Source organism: Balearica regulorum, chromosome Z (genome assembly GCF_011004875.1).
Source record: "Balearica regulorum gibbericeps isolate bBalReg1 chromosome Z, bBalReg1.pri, whole genome shotgun sequence".
In the NCBI taxonomy this organism is placed as follows: Eukaryota; Metazoa; Chordata; class Aves; order Gruiformes; family Gruidae; genus Balearica; species Balearica regulorum.
This window is the reverse complement of record NC_046220.1, coordinates 84839338-84861055: the sequence shown is the minus strand read 5'-3', so window position 1 is coordinate 84861055 and position 21718 is coordinate 84839338. Positions and strand designations below refer to the sequence as shown.

At 42.4% G+C, this 21718-nt stretch overlaps 1 protein-coding gene across 2 annotated transcripts; it reads left to right on the top strand.

Moving 5' to 3' along the window:
• Positions 1-4799: 4799 nt before the first annotated feature.
• CFAP53 (cilia and flagella associated protein 53) lies at positions 4800-21167 on the top strand. Of its 2 annotated transcripts, none has more exons than XM_075740447.1 (8): positions 4800-4927; positions 5416-5645; positions 6828-7001; positions 13612-13915; positions 17298-17516; positions 18590-18806; positions 19298-19400; positions 20602-21167. In XM_075740447.1, exons 1-8 carry the CDS (start codon positions 4862-4864, stop codon positions 20840-20842), a joined length of 1554 nt encoding a protein of 517 aa, XP_075596562.1. In that variant the 5' UTR covers positions 4800-4861; the 3' UTR covers positions 20843-21167. The 2 variants fall into 2 exon arrangements, with proteins under 2 accessions (XP_075596562.1, XP_075596563.1); XM_075740448.1 differs by lacking the exon at positions 4800-4927 and adding an exon at positions 4943-5280.
• The last annotated feature ends 551 nt before the right edge of the window (positions 21168-21718 follow it).

Below are 21718 nucleotides of genomic sequence, written 5' to 3'. Positions count from 1 at the left end.
CTCCCAAATCCCTCACTGCAAACAGCTCTGTGATGGCTAGAAACCCTTTTAAAGTCTTCTAGGATGAAGTCCATCACACAAAATTAATTTGGGAACCATCAAGAACTAATCTGTCCTTTCCCCATTCTCCCATTGACTCTAACCGTTTATCCCTGCTCTTCACTGTGCCAGCTGCCAATTGCACTGGATGTTTTGGTGACCAACGGCACAATGGGGACAGAAAATCAGTCTCACGTGATTGGCATGTGAAGATGACGCAGAAGCACATTTCACAGTACATGAGTATTTCTTGGAATGGTTTGGAATGAGTATTTCATAGTACATGAGTATTTCTTGGAATGGTTTCTTGAAAATATTCATGTAAAAATAATATGAAGGGAAGTTTACAGTCAGCAGAGATAGCTTTTTAGCTAAAAACATTGAAATAACGTTTTATGGAGATCACAAAAGTAGCAAAAAGTGAAGTTTGAAAAACTCATGTATTTTCAGTTCCTCTTTAAATACTCCAGCTGAGTTACACACTCAGTTCTTGTCCCAGTCATGAAAAAATGCATTGCTCAGTAACAGATATACATTTTCTCACTTTTACAGTAGGGAAATTGTTCCCGCATGGAATTTAATTAGGAAGGCAAGGACTACATGGCTCTCCATCCCTCTCCAGCAGAGCGTTCGCCACTAGCAGCTGTATTCACTGGAGCTCTCACGTGCGAGGGTTTGCAGTTTAGACCTTGCCACACAGTCTGATTTCTACCATATGTCAGTACTCTGCTGAGCAGGTACTACAGATAACCCGCGCCGAGCCTGAAGCTGTAACTGCAGTGATTTCAGCCTCGTGCTCTGCTCTGCTCCATCGATCCCGATTTGCTGGGAGGGGAATTTTGACTACACTGCTGGTCTTACCCTACTTGCTGACGTGGTGACCGAGGACAGCCAGGTAGGATGTAGGCGATGAAATCCTGAAAGATGCCTGGTTAACTTTTCTGTCATGTTTCGTTGAGGTTACAAGATATGGCTAAAGGAACTCAAAGATGTTCTGGTCTCTGGTTCCCAGTGGCAGCAGTGAAAGGTGGGCACCTAAAACCAGATGAAGCTCTGGGGCCGTGTCCAGCCCAGGACCTGCTCTAGAGGGGCAGGAACACTGAGAGCACTGAGTATCGGCAAGCCCAAGCAGGAGGACAGAGTCTTCTCAGTGAAACCTGGAGCATGCAGGGAGAAGGAGGAGAGGTTTGCTGAGGAGAGCACTGGTGAGTCAGCTGTTAGGGTAGGGAAGGATCACACGCAGCTTTTCAGAAATAAGTGCAGTTTTAATGGCTGCATCCACCAAACTGTGTAACTTTGCTGGCAGGGCAGCCTTAAGATACGCTGTCTGTGTGATGATCTTCTCATGTGGCATTAGTCACCCCTCCTTCATGCTGTGTTCCCTTTTTGTGGTTACTCTTCGCTCTTTCAAAGTTGAGAGAAAGAAAGGAGAATAACATCTTCTCTACTTGCCCGTAGGTGTGGAGAGAGGAGAGCAGCTGATCTTCTCTCCCACTCCCTTCTGCTGGGTGGGTCGGGGGTAAAAAGGAGCATTTGTGTGGTGGCGCCTGGCTCAGACGTGGTCAGAGAAGGACTCTGATCTTTGCACTTCTACATTTAAACCACAACGACCAAGCAAACATAGACCTATCCCATCAGCTCCCTCCTTTATTCACTCAGAAAGTTTGCAGATCTCTTTTCAGCTCCTAGTATTTGAAAGCTGACCAGCTAATCCTGGGCTCCAGTTCAAAATTTCTCAGCCCTCACACGAAGCTCAGAGTTGATTAAACATTAACAGTTACTCATCTCCAAATGATATGCCAACACTGGAAGCTTGTGTCCTGCTGCCATGCAATTCCTTGGCCACAACAGAAACACATGTTTTATTACAGATAACCCTGAAGAATGCTGCTAGTCAATGCTGCTTAACAGCTGCACAATGAAACATATGCAGACTCTTGGGCTGCAGAACTTAGTGCCAGCATGAATTCAAATTAATCATGAAGGTGGGAGATGAGAGCCAAGATGTGAGGCTGCTTTCTTGCATATTCCTGCCACAGCTGGGACTCTGCACCAAGACCTGAGGTGCTGGCTGGCAGGTACTGGCTGTGATACAGGGCTGAAGGAACAGCTCTAAGTTTTAACTTGTATTTTTAACATACGTTAGTGTAAGTTCTGAGCTCAGCTAGGCATGCAAAGCGTGTCAATGGAGGCATGTCGTGTGATTCTCCTATCCCTATTACTTACTCAGCCAGTCATGTGGATCTGAACAAACAGCAAATCCCTCAAAAAAAAAAAAAAAAAAAAAAAAAGAATAAAAGTACCCAAAAGACATAAACTCCAGGAGTCATGGTTTCCCTAAGCAAGTCTTTTGAGGATTGCCTGAAGGTGCTGGCAGGAAGGATCTGAAGGGAGCATGACCGGAGGAAGCTGAGACGGTCTGGAGTGTGACTGATGAGGAAGCCCCAGGGGAATTCAGAACCAGAGAGGAACTGGCAACTTCTCAGAGCTCCAGCCTGGGAAGCCCAGGGTGTCTGCAGGGGCAGAAGAACTTTTGATCCTGTAGAAGGAAGGGACCTGGTGCACCCAAGTGCTGGCTCATGCAGCCACAATACCACACATAAGGAATAGGCAGCCATTGTAGGAAAAGTTTTGTCTTTTATGAGGGGTGGGGATGACTGTGGTTCCCTTAAAATGAGTTACTTTTTTCTTCTGCCAAGTAAAAGGTTTCTTTTGTACAAAAAGAAGGGGGAATTGTTCATCAGTTGATACCAATCAACTTATACCTCCTTGAAGAGCAGAAAGGCCCTACTGTCCTTGCTGGATTTTTCCAGTGCAGATTTTGCTCTTGAAAAATGGCTGCATTTTGCCGAGCTGCTTTAACTCATCATGTGGTGCTGTCCTTCCCAGCCCTTCCCTCACGCTGACACTAGCACTCTTTCAGCTGAGCCAAGGCAGATCAAGCCCGAGGAGCCACATTCATCCCGTTGGTAGGGTTTAGCTACATGAGCTGTATCTTTGTGCTGATCTGTCTGAATGGGGAGAGACAGGAGAAGTGACTCCATCCCTTTTTGTGGCTGGCTGCACGCTGCTTAAAGTAGTTTGAAACCTTGGCCCACATCTACAGCTCTGACTTTTGTGCAGACTTTGACACCTGAGCATCAAATAGCGTTTTTTGCTGGAAAGTTCCTTGGCTGTTCCTTGGAGAGATATTTCAGGAAGAAGAATTCAAGCCAGCAAACCCAGGACAGACCATATGCTACATATATCCTATATATATTCCCCCCGTGAGAAAACCCTGCAGAAAGGCGCGGCGACCAGGTTCCCCTTTGGCATGGAAGTTAAGGAGAATATGTTTTAAATTAATGTAAAATAAACTCAAAGTCACAAGCTATCCATAATGCCTTTGAACTAAAATTAGCTTTTTCAGGAGTAAATCTTTTCAAAGCTGGTGGAGGGACTTCATAAAAAAACATTAATAGAGGGATTGAAGGATCCACACTCCCCCGGTTTTTTTTTTTTTTAGATTTGAAACAGATGGAAGTGTTCCACATTTGTATACTGTCTGTATTTATTACATATAAAATTGATCTGTGTTTTTGTGTAAATGTTAAGACTAAGGCAACATTTCCCATTAAATACCCAGAAAATACTAGGCAAAACTCTAATATGCCAAGAAATTCAGCCCGCCCAACACTTAAGTAGGAGAGTTTTCAGGGGTAAAAGCCAGTTCTCTGTTATGAAGTTGTTTCCCAAACATCTAAAAGACTAAGTCACAAGAGGATGATAGTGTGTCTACTCAAATAAACTTAAGAGATTCAAGTGGCGTAACACTTACTCCAGTGTGTAAATGCTCTGTGTTGTACAGCTTGCTTTGATCGCGCAAGGCTCCCATCACTGCTGCCTGAAGTAATTGCACTGCAGATTTCAGATGGATAAGAGTAAGCTTTACAGTCAGCTTTAGACATTGACCTTTCTTCCTCTGTACCATTTTTCAACTTGCTATCAGCCAAGTCCTGATTATCTGCAGAAAGCAAAGTTCTTGGCAGTATGTGTGTTCCTGGGCTTCCAAGCTTCAGCAACAGCTTTTTTTCTGCAACTTCTTAGGGGGCAATGAACTTGAAGCAATCGCTGATCCGCAGCCAATGCTTTATTTCCCATTTTCCTCCACCCTGGGCAGTTCCAGAGCCAGTCCTTCGGCAGGACACATACCACAGGAGGCCTCAATGAGGGACCAGCCCGTCCTGACCAGGGAGCCCAAGCTGTGGGGCTCACACAGCAACCATCGCCCTGCAGCTGCAGGGAACCCATTCCCACCATTAAACTCAGACCTTCCTTTTATTCGATTAAGTCAAAACTTTTTCACTCTTGTCCCCACGTGTACCAGCCCCTACTCCCACTAGATGTCACCAGCGCTTCACAGCGAAGTAACGTTAAACCAAGGCGGGGGGGGGGGGGGGGCACCATGGGCTGGGCTCTGTGGGGCCCTGACTGATGCGCGGCAGGGACGGGGCCCTGCATGTTCTGTCACCCTCGGACGACCTGCGGCCCCACAGCTCAGTGCCCACACGGCTGCGGCCCGGGAGCGGCGGCGGAGAGGGCCGGGGGAGGTGGGGGGGGGGGAGCCCGGGGGCAGACCCGCCTCAGGGCGCCATACCAGCGCGAGCTCCTCCCTCAGCACCGCCCGGCAGCCACCGCCCCTCCCCCCCGCACTTCCCTACCGCGCATGCGCAGGACGGCGTTTCCGCGCGTGCGTCCCCGACGTCATGAGGTCACTTCCGCCGCTGTGGTTTGCTATAGCAACGGGACGCGCGTTCCGGTGGCTCCGTTCGCTGGCGCGGCCATGGAGGCGCAGCGGCCGCGGCGGTGCCGGGAGGTGACCGGGCCCGTCCCGCACTCCTTGGCGCTGGTGAGCAGGCCGCGCCGGTGCAGCTGGAGTCCGCTCCGCTCCCGGGTGGTGCGGGGTCCTCGGGGCGGGCACACCAACCCGGTGCCGGTTGGGGTAGGGCCCTCTGAGAGGAGCCGGGAGCGGCGCGGAGTGGGGTTCCCGGGGGAGCCCGGTGCCGTGCGGGCGGAGGGCCCTGGGAGGACCTGCTGCCATCTGTTGTGGATCCCTGGGGGAGCCGGTCTGACTGTATGCATAAAGCAGACCATAAACGCTCCCCTGGATGCGTAGGGTAAGATTTAAGCTATAGCCTGGGCAACAGACAAGTGCTGGCACCTGAAGCCATTTCATGCTGTTGTACTGGTGTGCCCTTCAAGGTAAGGCTTGTTGGAATTTACTGCTGGTTACCCTGAAGTCTCATCATTTGGTGTTCTTATGTGATCATGAATTCAACTAAAAGAGCCCCAGAATAACATTACATTTTCACCACTGACATATGCTTTCTCTTACAGAGAGCCAAGCCTCCTAAAAAACAAACAAGTGAAAAATTTGACTTGGCCCACAGACGGAAAGAAAAGGGACTCCTTGAAAATGCTGATTTCTTAAAGCTTTACAACAAGTATCGCAACATCGATGAGTGGCAGCGACGCAACAAACAAAAGTGGCTACACTGCGCTGTGCAGAGAAAGGTGGACGCAACAATGAGGGAATATCTGGCAGAGACTGATGAGAGAAGAGAGAGGTAGCGAACAAGTAGCTGATACTAATATCTACCCTACTATTTTCAACTTAAGTGTATGCTTAGAGGAATGATTAGGGGCAAAAACAATCAGTTGAGCTCAGATCTATGCATTATACTGTGCATTGATGCATGGTATTCATTATCATAACAGAAGCCGTAGGTGTGCTTGATGGTCAAGCAGCAATGTAGAGCAAACAGTGGCCTTTGGGCTTTTGTTACTAGCACTAGTTACTGAGCCAATCACTAGAGATACGTATTCAAACACAGTAACTAGTGCAGTTTAGGTGGCAATTAGAGCCTTGTCTGCCAAATGCAAGATAAAAGTAGTATTATAGCACTTTCGTTGCTTGATTTTGAAAGAGAACAAAGAGTACTTTGATAAAACTTTGCAGCACAGACAGTTGAAAGAAATGGAAATTTGTCAGAAGTCCTGTCAAAAATAATGAAGGTGAAGCATATTACTGTCACACATTATGTGTCTTCATAGGGCAGGAATTGTACACCAATTGCACAGAATCGCTGAGGTTGCAAGGAACTTAGCTGCTCAAGATCCCCATGCTGTCTTTACAAGGAGACTCAGCTCAGTGTGGCGGGCATGTGCATGGTGAAGAGTGTGCTTCTGTTTCCAGAATTAATTAGTCTTTGCTTTGCTATAACTCCCATCAGCAGTGTCAGCATGGGTCCATATCACTATTGCTCACATAGTAGCAGAAGCAACCCATTGCATAAGTGAGAGTGATTTCTCAGAGGCTTATAGATATTATAGATATATTATATATGCAATTATAGATACGTACAGAAGGGTGGGAAATACCAGGGAGGGATTATGCTGAAGGATAACAGTAGTATAAGATCGAATTGATATCAACTGGTGACAAATGTAGTCTGGAAACTAGAAGAACTTGTTTAACAGAATACTGAAGTTTAAAGCAGCATTGGAAATGAGTTTGCAAGATAAGAAGCCTAAATTTGGCCAGGACAGGATTTGTTATGCCCTTGGAGGAGATCTTGCAGCACAACAGGAACAATTCTTAAGTTAAAATTTAGTGTTCCCTTCCTTGGCATTTGTAAGAAGTGTTGAAAGGAGCACAGTGCCTGTTTTGCACTCACAGCAAATAAACCAAAACTTTATCATTCAACAGAAGGATTGTTTTGGCTTTTATTTAAATGTTTTCATTACAGGCTTCGTGAGCTTCTGGAGGTGGAGGAAAGTAGGTACTTTGCTGAGATGGAGTCACTTGAAGAAACGGTAGTGGAGAAACAAGCAAAAATGAGGGAGCGAGCAAAATTACTGAGAGAGGAGAGAGAGAAAGAAAGACAACAACTGGTGGCTGAGAAACGAGAGCAGCAATTCAGGTATCACCATAAAAATATCTTATAAAAGAGAATTTGCCTGAAGTAAATAAAGAGGCAATTTAACAAGGTGACAATAATAAACCAAGGAAGGAAAGGTGAATGTGACTGAACTGATAAAGAAACAAAAAGGTGGTTTGGATAGAGGTGAAGAGATGCAGCCTCTGAAGACCAGGAATCCAAACTTGTGATACTGTAATGCTCAGTAAAGTGTGTGAGAAGCAATTTCATTAATAGAGATGAAGGCAACAGGTACAGAGAACTGTCCTCCTGTCTCTGTTATTTGATGTAAGTGTTGAGATACCACGAAAATGTTCTTCCAGCTGCAGTGCTGAAATCCTTGACCTGTGTGAGCATCCCTGCACATGCCAGATCAGCTGGTTTTGTAATTCCTTGTTCTGGAGTATAGTTCTAGTTCAGTTTTCTATTACTGGAGTGAAAAGGGTTCATGGAAGGTTAATTTGACCTAAATCATGCTTACTAACTAATACATCGAAGGTCCTTGAAAAGTTAAGATTGTCCAAAAGAACAGTGTTTTTATTTATCGCATACTTTTCAAGTAGTACCGGCCGAAGCTAAGGTTTTAATGCAACTTGAAGTTCTGTGCCAAACCTTCCTGGATGCTGGACTTGGCACTGTCTTTTGAAGTCATTAAGACTTGCAGGTGATTATCAGGCCCTGAGGCCTTTGCATGAAATCTGACTTGTTCAATTATTGGAAATTTGGTTTTCTGATGAAGGGCTGAAAATAATATTAATGTAATTTAATTGTAATAATTTGAAATATCTCTTCCAAGTCTCCCACAGTGCTATGGAAACCCACAACACCTGCTTCTCAGTGTGCAGAGGCTGGGGATAAAAATCAACACTTGCTTTCACTTGTGTATAAATGCTAATTAACTAATTTCCTAGGTAAATGTTGGTTTATTAAATGTGGGATTTAGTGACTGAGACAGGTGTTAAGGTGGTGTACACACTTCTAAATTCACCTGGTGGTTTTAAAATACAGCCCTCACAATTTACAGTTCCTAGTTAGTTCTCTGCCATGACACAAAGTTGTTGAAATTCATGTTTAAATTCATGCTTAGAGGAGACACTGCTGGAGTGCCTTTTATTTTGTACTTGTAGCTTGTGCTGCATGCCAAGAAGAAGGGATTCAGCTTGTGATTTAGATGCCTAAATGTACGTGTCTGAGTGTTAATATCTTTATATTCACTGGGAATCTGAAATATTGTTCTACTCAGTAAATCTTTGTTGAGATCAGGACACTTAAAGGAACCTCACGTCATCCTAAAGTCTGGTCTACCACCTGAACTGCACACTAGCCTCCACTGACTGCATTGACTAGGCTCTCGCTGATTAGAATGGGAGTTTAGCTCACATGTAGACCCCTGTTTTAGATGCCAAATTTCAGATACTTTAATTGCAAAATGAATCCCACCAGTGAGTCTCATCATCCGGTGATACATACTTGGACTCTCATGCTGCAGTTGCCTGTCTTGATGACTCAGGTCTTCTTTGCTCACAGTACAACCCTATTGATATATCGTTCACTCAATCTCATGGGATCATTCCCATCATCCTTCTACCTTTCCCAGTCTGCTTGTGGATTTAGGCAATATTCATGCCACATGGTATCCCATGAAAAAGCATTGCTGGAGCTTTACACAGCTTGCTGCAGTGTTTCAGATGATTTAGCAGCAGCAAAATCATAGAATCATAGAATGGTTTGGGTGGGAAGGGACCTCAAAGATCATCTAGTTCCAACCCCCCTGCCATGGGCAGGGACCCCCTCCACTAGCCCAGGTTGCCCAAAGCCCCATCCAACCTGGCCTTGACCACTGCCAGGGAGCCAGGGGCAGCCACAGCTTCTCGGGGCAACCTGTGCCAGGGCCTCAGCACCCTCACAGGGAAGGATTTCTTTCTAACATCTAATCTAAATCGACCCTCCTTCAGCTTAAACCCATTCCCCCTTGTCCTGTCACTACACTCCCTGATAAACAGTCCCTCACCATATTTCCTGTTGGCCCCTTCAGGTACTGGGAAGCTGCAATTAGATCTCCCTGGAGCTGCCTTTTCTCTATCATCTTTCTTCACAGCTGTTTTCAGTGGTGATCTTTGAGTATGTTTGCAAATGAATCTTTATCCTATAATGCACAGAGCCCTTCTTTTTGACTGTCCTGATGGAATGGAAATACATTTCATGGTCAGCTCCTTCCTCTGTTCCTCTAGCTCTGACTCTTTCTCCTTTTAAACTAAGGGCCCTATAAAAAACCAAGAACTTTAATAACACCAGCTGACAGTAGTTGAACTGTCTGTTGCTCTCTCCTTCAGATAGATGCCAGATATCTTTCTTCATGCATATGCTTAATAATGGGCAGTGGTCTCCAAACCTTTTTGATTGTGTGTCCCTATCAGTAAAAAAAAATAAAAATTTAGCACTCACCTCCAATATATTTACTTATTTATAAAGTATATACTTGTACTACTGTACTAGTATATTATGTACATTATAAAACATACGCAAAAATCTGAATTAAAGGGTGAGATAACAACAAAATAAATGCTATTTTTATTCATAATGTTATTTGTTAATGGTACAAAACATATTTTTTTCCCTCACCCCAATGAATTGTCTTGCAGAGCCTACTTTGGAGACTATTGTTCTAGGGCGCACCCAGAGGAGCCCCAGGAGGTCACTTCAGTGACAGGTGGATATACACATGAATTTCTGTTTCTCTTTGTCTGTGAACTTACTACTATTTTTAGTATCTTTCTGAAACCTAATACATACTTCTTTAAATTTCTTTTAACTTTAAGCAAGGTGCTCCACTCTTTTTCAGGTATTGATTCTCAAACCAGAGGTATATTCTGCAGTGCTCCAGTATGTTATTCCAGAGCAGCTCTTCTGTCAGCCATGTGGGATGGTATTGGAGCTGTAGCCTGAGAGTACAGATTTAATCGTAGTGATGTTAGCTGGGAAGAGTCCTTCGTCTCTTGTGACAGAGGGCACAGTCCTTGGACCACCGGATTCTTGCTGAAATTCATTTTCAGTGTTGTGAAGGGCTGCAACTTGTATGGAAAGACATTCAGCTAGTTTTAGCCTGAGGGTATGTTCATCATTGGTATCTTTAAAGAAAATTACAATGTCTTAAAATTTGCATAAAACACATATTACATCCTCTTTCTTGTGATAACATCAGAAGCATCCATACAGGGAATATTGTTATCACAGCAAATTGTACTGCAGACATAGAATGAATAAATAACTAGGAGGTAGGGGAATAAATGCAGTTTCTGTCTTTGGGAAGTGGCTACGTACAGGCACAATTTTAATGTTAAGAAGCTTAGGATAGCAAAGTGAGGAAGAAAAACAGCCATCTGGAGAGCAGATGTTTATAGGTTGCTGTAAAAGCTGCTTTGAAGGAATTATTTTGATGAAATCAAGCAATTACAGGGTTATTTTCTATTAAAATTCTATCCATGCTGAACTTTTATTTAACTTCTCTTCCCCTCTGAGAATTCAATTAAATTCAGATTAGTTTATAATCATGAAAAAGAATAACTAATTCTTTATTTCTTCACTGCTGAGATAATTTTGAACCCATTGTTTTAAGGTAATACGGTTATTTCTAATGGTGTAAGATTTAAAATCTTAATAATGACATGTTTCTCTCAGAACATTTGGGGAACATGTTTTTTCATGAATACCAATTAGTACTGTAGTCTGTAATCACCATGAACTCCTACCCAGGAGCTAGAAGATAGATCCCAGTGTTAAAATGTAAGAAAACCAGCAATGACGTAGTATGTTTGACCTTCTTGAAGGCAGGGTCACTTCTTGGAGTGTGCTGTGAATCCCACCATGCACATCACTGTGTTGCTGTCTGCTTTCCTTGTTGGGACAGCCAGTGAATGAGTGGTCAGAAGGTTCCAGTCTTATACAAGGAGGTAAAACAGCTGTCCCTTTTCACTAGCCTGCACTGGTATCTGCTCCTTCGTTCCTGTATTGCCTCACCCTTCTCTGAAGCTGAGCCAAGGATAGTTCCTCACTCCAGGGACAGTTTCTCCTTTTGAGGATACAAGCCCAACTCTCAGGGAAGAACCCAGTGTTTGGTTGGAGGATGTGGCGTGTCCCAGGACTGGGGGAGAAAAGTGCTAAGTGCAGGAGGTTTTGTCTTAGAGACTTGGTGTTGATGAAAGGGGACTTGGCAGACCACTGTTGTTTCTTCTCAGTCAGGAGCAGTTAAGAGGTCAGAAATACCTTGTGGGTATCAAGCAAAATCAGACTTTTGTTTTCATGGCACTGCTTTCCCTTTTATTGTTTGTGTATAGTGCTTGGCACCTTAACCACTGCCCCCATGGCGTTAAGTGCTTTACAAATAGAGGTTGAAGAGAGAGATGCCCTTGGCCCCGGAAGCTTACAGCTGAAATGTGAGGCAGCAAACAGTGAATGCTGATAGGAAGCAAATGTGACAAGACCTCTGCTTCTGCAGGAAATTACAGTTCAAGCATCGTGTTCTTTGGCCGTGTCTCACTCCTGCAGCACCAAGGGAGAGCGAGGTGTAGCAATCTCTCACCTCCGCAGTCACAGCTCTGGTTTTGCACTGCTCTGCTGTAAGCTTGACTGGTTGGATGGCTCTTGCTGTGGCACTGAGAACAGGGTCAGGCTGGCTTTTGGCACTGTCACTTTTTCTGTCTGTCAGCAGCTTGTTCAGCCGCTTCTGAAGCTGAGGAGAGCTATTCAGGGAAATGCTCTTTGTGGTTTATAAACCCTAAGTAATTTCTGTTAGGCTGGCTTAGCATGGAGTTTTATTGGTAAAGATTTGGAAGATCTCGTAAGCCAACACGTAATTATTACATGCTGGTAGTTGCCTCAGCTATGTTTTAATGATACCAGGAGCTGTGCTCATTCTGTACTTGTTAGCAGGAGGTGGGCGGGAGGTGACAAAGGAGCAGTGTCAAGTAAAGCCATTATTCTAGAGCATAATCTTACTAGTTTTAGGGCAGAAATGAGTTATAGATCAGCAGTTATATCCTGTGTTGTTAAACTCTTTCCCTGTTTGCCTCATTGCCAGTGGATATAACAATTGACCTCGGGGAGAAGCCAAATCTGCATTGTTTCTGTAGCCTCTATGGAAGTGTGAACCCATGGCCCCAGATAGACGATAATGCTCCTATTAATTCTATACCCAAATATAGATGTGAATATAGATGTGGGTTTAGCTGGAGACAGCAGCTACGTTGGACTTAGGAATCATTTAGAAAAGTGAAGACTTTGCAAAGACAGATCCTTAGCAGAGCCACAGAACATGAAAAAGCAAACCACCAAATACCTGCTTTTAGTGCTGGCAAACTTAATTTTGCTTTTAAGTTACAAAAAAAAAAAAATATCTTAGGCAATGGAATTAACTCAGATTTTGTTTCATTGCTGTAGTTATGAAAATTAAATAACTATCCTCATATGGAGACTGCTAGTGCTATGAGATAGCTGCTCGATGAATATTTAGTATTTTTGCTACACAGGGTTGTCAGTTAACTGTTGTATAAAGTAATAGTATTTCACATTGTACAAGTAACCACTGTCATGCAGTGGTTCAAGATTCAGTCAATGATATCTGCTGTGAATTCCTAAATAGCATTGCAGTAATCTCTAGAAGATGGTTTCATTCGGCATGAAATTTTGAGATACCTTTTTACTTCACAGCATTACTGTGTGTTTATCACACATCCTTAGACTTACAGATCCTTAACACTTACAGATCTTCAGCATTGTCTGCTAGTTTCACATTTTGATTTTATGAAAATCTATATCCTGGTTAGAGAACAGAATTAAAATGCTTGTGTATTGTTCAAATTAAATGTTGTTTGATAGCATATGTTGATCTCAGTGATCTCAATAGTGCTTTGTTTGCAAAAATAAAAACAGAATCTGTAAATAGTTGAGTGTTCTTCCACTGAAGATAAATACCTCTTTATATGCAACTCAGTTGCAGTGAGTAAATTAAAATTGAAAACTGCATTACTTGTTTGACTTTCTAGCTTCTCCAGAATTTATGGCAACTTTTCTGAATTATGCCACAAAACGTCATTTAAAAAAAAATTAATAAATTTCTAATGGTTCCTGTTCAACTGTGTAACCTAAATTTCCTCTCTCAAAGTATTTTCTGAATGTGAATGAGCTTTCAAGTGACTAATAAACCTATTCTAAATCTTCACATGAATAAAGAGCAACCTACATGTTTGAATAAGTGTAGTGTGCATGTGTTTTATATGTTAAAGTATATATGGACACATGTTCCAACTACATATGTATGTTTTATATAAAATACACATTATGCATAACACTGTACATGTGTATATATAGATTTTTTTTACAAATGCAAATATAGGACCTGCTTTTCAACTCATTAATGTCAAAATCTCCACCAAATCTGGCTCTCTGTGATTCCTTAGGCCTCACGAGGAGTCACTGTCAGACCAGGTGTAGAATTTGGCATCCTGACCCATAGTCCTTCAAGTAGTTATGAGCTGGGACCCTCCATCCGTTGCACACCTCCAGACTTCCTTATTATTTTGAGACTTTTTAAAAAAACTTTTATGTTGCTTTTCAGAGAACAATGCGAGGAGCTTCGTGTACAGTGGATGAAGAAGCATCAGAAGGAATTGTGTGAAGACCGACTGGCCCAGCTAGCTCTGAAGGAGGAGTTGAAAAAGCAACAGAAGAAGGAGGAGGAGATGTTTGCAGAGCTTTGGAAAGAGGATAGGTTAGCTAAGGAAAAGCGAGAGGCAGTGGAGATGCAGAAATCAGCAGAACAAAATCGGGAAATCCTGAATGTGCTCAGTGCTCAGGTAGCAGTGCTCAGTGCTCACAAAGAGGAGGCAAAGCGGCTGAAGGAAGAAGAGGCTCGCTTGCTGGTAATTTCTATATCATTCTCAATTCAGGGTTGGGTATAAGGCTCTCCTAATGATGGGCTTACTAGACATTTAGATTAACCCATACCTTATTTGTATCTTCACTGATTCCATTAGTATCTGAGACTGTCCTATTATGCTAAGCTTCTTTTCCAGAGCTGTGGCAAATGCGTTTCTGTTTACAGAGGGAAATACATCTTTTGAAACTTAGCATTGTAACAGATTTTGGCATTCAAAGCCTCTCAAGCCTGTGGGAAATGAAAATGTTTTTAAGCTTTTGCCAGACATTGTTGCAATTTTCTGATTTCCAGTTTCCTGCAGGATAGCTAGAGAGTCTTGTGTCCAAGCTGTCATGGATATTACCAGATCTCAGACCATGATACATGTGTTTAATCATCGTGGTAAGTGCACTGGGAGGAAGCAGCAAGAGTGTGCTGCTCCCAGAAGGGAAGGCAAGCCAGGAGCCGAGGGTGACAGCAGGGCAGGCAAGTATGCTGTCCTCCCCAACAAGAGTCCCACAGTACCCGAAGAAACGGAGCAGGGCAGGGCTGACAGTAACCAAGGTCGTCTATCAGTCCAAACTGATACTACAGGACTGTAGTGATGAAGTCCAAGATGAAGCCAACAAGTCAACAGGTCTGCATCAGGATTGACCTCAGGCACAGGCGTACCTGCAGCAGAGCTCACGTAGGCACCGAGGGCAAGAGACTGAGCCTAACTGCAGCTCCCAAGTGACTCCTCTCAGCCCTTTCTCACACCGCTCTCTCCCAGTTCTCTGATCCAAGGCTCACGTTGGGGCTGGCTGCGAGCACAAGCAGCCAAGCCCCTGCAGAGAGGTTGCAGAGCCTGTTGGTGTGCTCAGGACCCTGATACATACATGAGGAAACACATTTATATGAAAAATCCCAGCTGACTGAATTTCAGAATCTACTTTTTTTAAAAAAAAAATAAATTAGCAAGCAGTGCCTCAGTGCTCTCACCTGTTAGCAATGTCTGCTGTTGGGCATCACATTGTGGGAGGCATTTGACTACCTTGGCCCAACGGTTTGGCCACTACCCTCTGTTTTCCTCCTCTCTCCCCAGTGTACGCTTGCTGTAGTTGTGCTAGCTTTAATGGGGCTTGCTAGTTCACAGTATTCTGTGTTGACTTGGAGTTATGGGAGACTATTTAGTTCAGACTCAGTCTTCATTTTGCACCTATTTACACGTAGCAATTGAATGATCACTCAGGCACTGGAAGGTGACGTTGACAAGAAAGATACTCCACTAATTTTTAAAAATAATGACAACAATTAATCTAAAGCTCTGAAAATCCTGGATGTAAGAGAGTCCTTATTCCAAGCTAGACTGTAATGTTTCACTTATTTAAAAACATGCAGAATAAAATTATTTTCTTGCAACAACTTTTAAGGCGCTGCCAAACCTCCGGGGCAAAGAACACTTTACTTAACTGGCCTTTTCAGCAAAATGCTATTAGAATAGAAGACTTTGTAGCTTCCCCTGAAAACACTTGCCTTGGGCTCCATCAAGGAGATAAATTTCTGGTAAAGTGGTTTAGTCTCTGAAAAAAAGCTTTCTTCAAAGGGTCCATAAAGGAGAGCTGCTGTATAGGAAATGGGATGTAATCCTTTTTCAGCGGAAGAGGAATGTGACAGATGGCCTCATTACAAATATCTCAGTGCAGAGTTGGTAGCCACTAATGATCAGAGGTTGCATCTGGGTGAAGGGCAGTCTATGGACAGCTAAGTGTCTCTGGGTGTAATGGTTTTGTCTGGTTGTTGCAATGGAAATAGACTATTTAGGGAAGTGAGACTTGGCTCAATAGACCATATGTGTTCATTAAGACATCTCAGGCTAGATGACAAAACAGAGACAGCAATTTTTGCATTGGCTACATTGCCTTCCTCCCCTTCTGTCTTTTCTTTCTGTTAAAGAATTGTGATTTCTTGAGAAGGTGATTGAAATCATGTTATTCTGGCCGTAGTCTCACAAGTGCTAGATGAGTGGCTTGTAGGTGGATGGTTGGTAACATTTGCAATGTTGTGTTACCCCACTGTATAAACTTCTATAGAATAAGCACCATGGGTCCCATCCTTAGCTACTCTCGTACAACTTCACTGACGTCAGAATTCAGCCTAAGACATGTGCCAACTTGCCCAGTAGACTGCTAACTATTTACACTTCCTTTCTATCTTTACTATTCAGAGTTTTTTGGACTACTTATTCTGTGGCTCAAATAATATACACTGAGTTTCAAAGCTGTTTTACCAGCTTCTGAAAGTAAATTTGGCCATTCAGGCAGATAGCGACGTCAGCTTTGGCTTTGAAACACTGCAGGAATTGGTGGGTGCTTGAGAATCATAGAATAGTTTGGGTTGGGAGGGGACCTTAAAGATTGTCTAGTTGCATTATGTCCAGCATAACAAGTTATGTTCCTTAGGACGTGCAGTTTGTACTTCCGTATGGGGAAGATTAGACATGTTTATGGCAAACCTGCCAATGCATGTTTAGAATACTTATTGATGTGACAAAAGAGACATTTAATTCAAAAACAGGTTAACAAAACCTGTGTACTGTCAAGACAGCTGAGGCATTGTTTCTGAGACCTAGTTAGCGATGACCACATACTGTTTTATGACTATGTTTGAGTGCTTATAAACTTAGGCAAATGCAGGATGTTCCGGAATTTATTGATGCCACTTTGGGATTATTTTTTTTTTCCCTCAATAATCTTAATTATACCTACACCTGTTTGATCTTAAATATATGTTTGTTGTTGTTTCATTGTTTTTGCATTTTCTTTAAGTACTCAACTTTACTGTCTAGTTTTCTTTTCTTTCTGGATTTTACTGTCCATTTTTCACAGTTTGAAGCTGTGAAAATTCAGTAACTGCCTGTCAGAATATAAGGATCCAATTACTTTGTTCAATCTTGCGGCCACTAGAGATGCAGAACATCCAGCACAGACACAGGATGGTTAATACATGCGGAAACAGGAGGAATGCATGGCTCTCTTGTTGGTTAGTGGTTATGGCTGCATGTGAAGGTTTGGATATAGATGATACGTGCTACAATAATACTGATTTCTCTAAAGAGATGACTCTGTCTATGCACTTGAAATATTTGGAGTGCATCAGGCATTCCAGTATTTTGGGATTGAGATGCATGTGATAATTAAAGAGAAAATCCTGAATTCTAATGAATGATATGCTAAAATGTTCATGCTTTAACAGGTATAATGGCTGACACTAATTCTCTAATGTCAGCAAGAAAGGCTTTAAATATTTATCTTTGCTCTTCCATATTCCATTTAAACTAATTCTAGCCATCACTTAGTTTGAAGTTATGCAATGATTTTACAAGCTGGCTATTTTTACCGTTGTAGGAAAAACAGCAGCAACTGCTTAAGCTAGAAAATGAACAACTTCAGCTGGAGAAACTACAGAAACAGAAACAATGCAGAAACACGTTGCTCTGTGCAGCACAGGACAAGCAGAAGCGTCTTAAGGAAGAAAAACAAGATGAACTTGCCTTAGAGATGAAGATCTTAGAAAAATCTCTTCAGGAACCTCAGGAGGACAGTGAGGAGAAAACAAAAAGAAAAGTAAGGGCTAGAGGTGTTCATTGCGAAGTTGTGGGGCAATACCTCATCTCCGCTAATTTTGCAGCCCTTAGCGAACTGCACAGTATAAATGAGATCAGAGATGAGCCCTTTGAACAAGTTGATTTTTTTGTTGTATAGCCTGTTGCTTCTCCTCCTGCTGGTGCTCCACTTCTCTGAAAAAGGCCATTATCTGTTAAAACAGTTAAAGCATACTTTGCAATCAGCAAGGCTACCAGGTTAGACAAAAGAAGGGGGCTCTGAGGAAATCCTGGAATCTTGTCCCTCCATACTGATTTCATTGTGTATAAATCACCTGAGCTTTTTTCATCCTTAAACTGCATGGATGTAATGCAGATTAGAAAAATATTTTTTGCTTCATGGACCTGATTTAATAAATATTTGTAACTGCAGAGGAAAGTCAATATTTAACTTACTCTAATTCATTAATACTAAGAAATGGTTTTAAATCTTTAATAGATGGATATATAGATGCAATATCTTGGAAATGCCATGAAACCATGGATGTATCTGTCACTTCCTAAATTTAAAATAAGTAGATTGTCCAACTTCAGGGTAAAAATGGGTCTCAAGGTAACTTTGAGAACAGGAGGATGCATTCATTACTCTCCTCATGGTATTTAGAAGCTCATGTAGGCTAGCAAAGTTGTACAAACTCACTGGTAAACCTTGGTACAAAATTAAAGGAGGTGATAGTTATTTTTATTTACTATTCTATTTATGGATCCCAAGGTTTTTAATGCAGATGAGGTTGAAGTAACCTGGTCAGCTGTGGAAAGTTTGTGAAATGTCTGTGTTGTAGGTAGCTGAGCTGCTATGGGGGAAGAGACCACTCTGTATTTGTTCTGCTTCTACTCTGTTGTCCAGGCACCGTCGACTGGCCAGGAAGAAGATTCTGCCCAGCTCTCTCCGATAAGGTGGAGCTTAGGATGGTTTGGGATGGAGCTCTAGGCTCTCCAGTTCCCACGTGGCTGCAAACGACCACTTCTCTTCATATTTTGAAATGCTCTTTTGAACTCATTTGCTCAGCTCTGCTAATGTCTGTGTGTTTGCAGCAAGAGCTATTCAAGGAGCAACAGACTTACCTGGCACACCTAGCTCAACAGCTGGAGGAGGAGAAACAGCGAGAAAAAGAAGCGGACGAGCTCCTCAGAGAAGAAATGGCGAAGGTTTGGGCAAAGAAGGCTGAGCAAATACGATTAGAAAAGGAGGCTAGAAAACAGCTACTGAAAGATGTCTTGGATACAAGACAACTGCAGGTGGAGGAGAAGTGTAAGTAATAACAGCTCGTTCTCTGTGCACCAAACCTGTGGCACGAATGCAAGTGTTGGCAAAGGCAGAGCCAGTACAACACACTGCTTTGGGGAAGACTGCCTGGCCTAGCACGCGTGGGCGGTATGGCTGAATGGACAACAGTGCTACTGCGTCTGAATCTGCTTCTGAAACTTTACTCCTACGGGCATTCCTTACGCTCATTTCCCATTGCTGTCACCAGAGCAAAGCCTAGTCAAGTAAGGATTGCATGAGCAAGCAATCATTATTATTAATTATATTATTATTATTATGAAGTTCTGAATGTGAAATCTTTTCTGAGTGGATGAAAAATAAGCTAAGAATACACTTGCCATTGTTTGTGTGCCTCTTCAGAAGCAACAAAACTCAGGCTTGCTATTTAGGCTACTTGGCTTGAATACAGTTTCACTGTCCCCTCAAGCTTAGGAGTGCTGTTATCATCTAAAAGTAATTTGTTTTTCTTTTTGCAGTGCAGAGAAATGCAAAGGAGCAGGAAGAACTCGCTCAAGAGAAGAAGTTATTAGCTGAAGCAATCACAGAACTTGAGCATATAGAAGAAGAAAAATATGCAAGGTATTTTTCTTTTATGCCATCGGTTAATTTCATTGCAGATCAATCTTTTAAACTTGTGAGTAGGCTAATTCTCATTTTCAGGTAACTCTAAGAGCACTAAGTGGGCTTTCTTCTGTTCAGAGAGGCTCTGCTCGGAACTGATCAATAGCAGCCCTTTTATATTGCAATTGGTATTAAATCACTAGTTCTGATCTCATCATACAAATAATGGTGTTTCATTACATATCCTTGGTTTGGTCTTTTTGAACCTTCATGTGACTTACAGCCATCATGTTTATTACATACTCTGAGCTGTTATTAGGAGTGGCAGTTAGGTTTGGGGAGGAGGGTTAATGAAAGGTTAGTTTGTTACTTACCTAGGAGAACTAGTGGTTCAGGCTTATTGCTAAACTCCACCCACACACATCCCTTAAACAATCATATACTCAGCCGCCAAAATACCAGACTACTGCACGTAACCCAGCTGCACAGGCTTCTCCTTACCTTACAGCTCCTCAGGGTGAGAATATAGTTACACGCAGTAGCCGAAGTGTTCCTCTGGGTGTCACACAGGGCCTTATTTTCCCTCATTCCATTTCCCTTTGGTACTACCTGTCGGTGGGAGGTAACTGAGCAGCTCCATCCAGAGCCAGTATCTGTTGTGTTCTCTGATGGCTTTATTGGTAACAGTCTCCTGGATATGGCAGAAATCTCACCCTTCTGAAGGAAACATGCTGGGCTGCGTTTTGGATATGCTTCACTTAGCAAAGGTGGCATTCGGTGTCGTCAGTGAGCGTTGTGTGGTTCAACTGTGTTGCGTTAGCGCACAAGTCTTGACCAGACTGTTGGCATTTTAACTGTCTGTGTGCCGCCTGAGCATGTAGGTAGGCTTCAACTGCTGCTCCAGAGGGTGGGGAAAATGATATATGAGTCTCAAGGTAGAACGGAAGAATGTTTTCACTTTTTTTTTTCTTAGTGCTTATTTTGCAATCTGCTTTCTAACATACAACAGAATGCAATTAATTCTCTGAAGGACGTAAGGTTAGTGTGTATCATTTGGTTAATAGAGTGGTAGTTATTCTTAACACCTAAAAAGTTTTGAATGGTTCTTTGGTCTAAGGTTGAATGCTAACAAATTAAATACTAATAATAATATAGCTGTTTGTTTTTTTTTTTTTTTTACTCACACTTCATAAATAAGCTATTCATATATCATTTCCAGAAAAGTAAAGGAAGCAAAAGACTACCAAGAGCAACTCAGGGCTCAAATTGCCTATCGACAACAGGCCCGTGATGCTGAGGAAGAAGAAAAGCAGCGAGAATATGAATCAGGTCTAGTAGCAGAGAGAGCTTACCAAGAAAGGATACAGGACATTCTATCAAGGCCTTGTGAGAAACTAGCAAAACCCCACCCTTTGAGAAGAAAACTAATGTCTAACTCTCAAGAAGATCACTTGCTATGATATTTTTATCTCACTCAGTAGCCTTTAAAAACACTTTCTAAGGGTGTTTATAACTGACTTGAGTTAGCGGACCCCTCTCCACTGTGATGGTCAAAATTTTAACTGGAAAGTATAAGAAACATAGTATTTTAAAGGTTATTTTTTCCCTGTGATTTTCTTTGACAAAATGACTGATCCAAATCAAAATGTTTCACATTTTAATACAAAATACTGTATGTTCTCTGCATATAATAGTGTAGATTATTATTACATGAATGATATGTAGGCATTCTTTAAAATCTGCACAAAGAAAACTTGTAGAAGAGTTTCAGCAAACATTTATTAAAATGCCTTTCAAACTGCAAATATTTGCAAATTTTTTTTTTAGTATTTAGACAAAAAAGTACTTGGTGACTCATCTTCATTTTCCTTGTTAAATGTAAAACTATGAATCTATTTTACTAAAGAGCTGATATTGCTTTGCATATCTTCAGATAGCTATTGAATGATCTGCGGAATATCAGTGTCCCAAAGCTAGCCTGTGAGACCTCTGCTTGGACAGAATTAATTGTGCAGGCCTGAAGTTATAATTTTCTTGCAAAAAAGGATATTATTTATTATTTTTGATGGCAACTCTGCCTTTTTGGACTGCCTTGGATTGCCACTGATGCCACAGTCTGAAGGCACAAAATGGGGGCACGGAGCACCAACAGTATTTTAAGACAGCAGTACAAAAAATGGCCAGACGTCAGCAGGAAGGTCTTGAAAGGGTTCTGGCAGTGGGCAGAAGGGGCACCTCCTAGCTGTGCTCTCAGCCCCCCATATTAATGTCCAGAATGCCATTTGTGCAGGAGGAGCAGTGGGTGACACGAGGAGGGCAGGTGGGAGCGATCCTGC

Bases quoted from the DNA above. Each gene is read 5' to 3' on its own strand.
- CFAP53 (XM_075740447.1), top strand. From the start codon at position 4,862: ATGGAGGCGCAGCGGCCGCGGCGGTGCCGGGAGGTGACCGGGCCCGTC. The intron at 5,646-6,827 runs GTAGCGAACAAG...TTTTCATTACAG, and splicing joins ACTGATGAGAGAAGAGAGAG to GCTTCGTGAGCTTCTGGAGG. The intron at 17,517-18,589 runs GTAAGGGCTAGA...GTGTGTTTGCAG, and splicing joins AGGAGAAAACAAAAAGAAAA to CAAGAGCTATTCAAGGAGCA.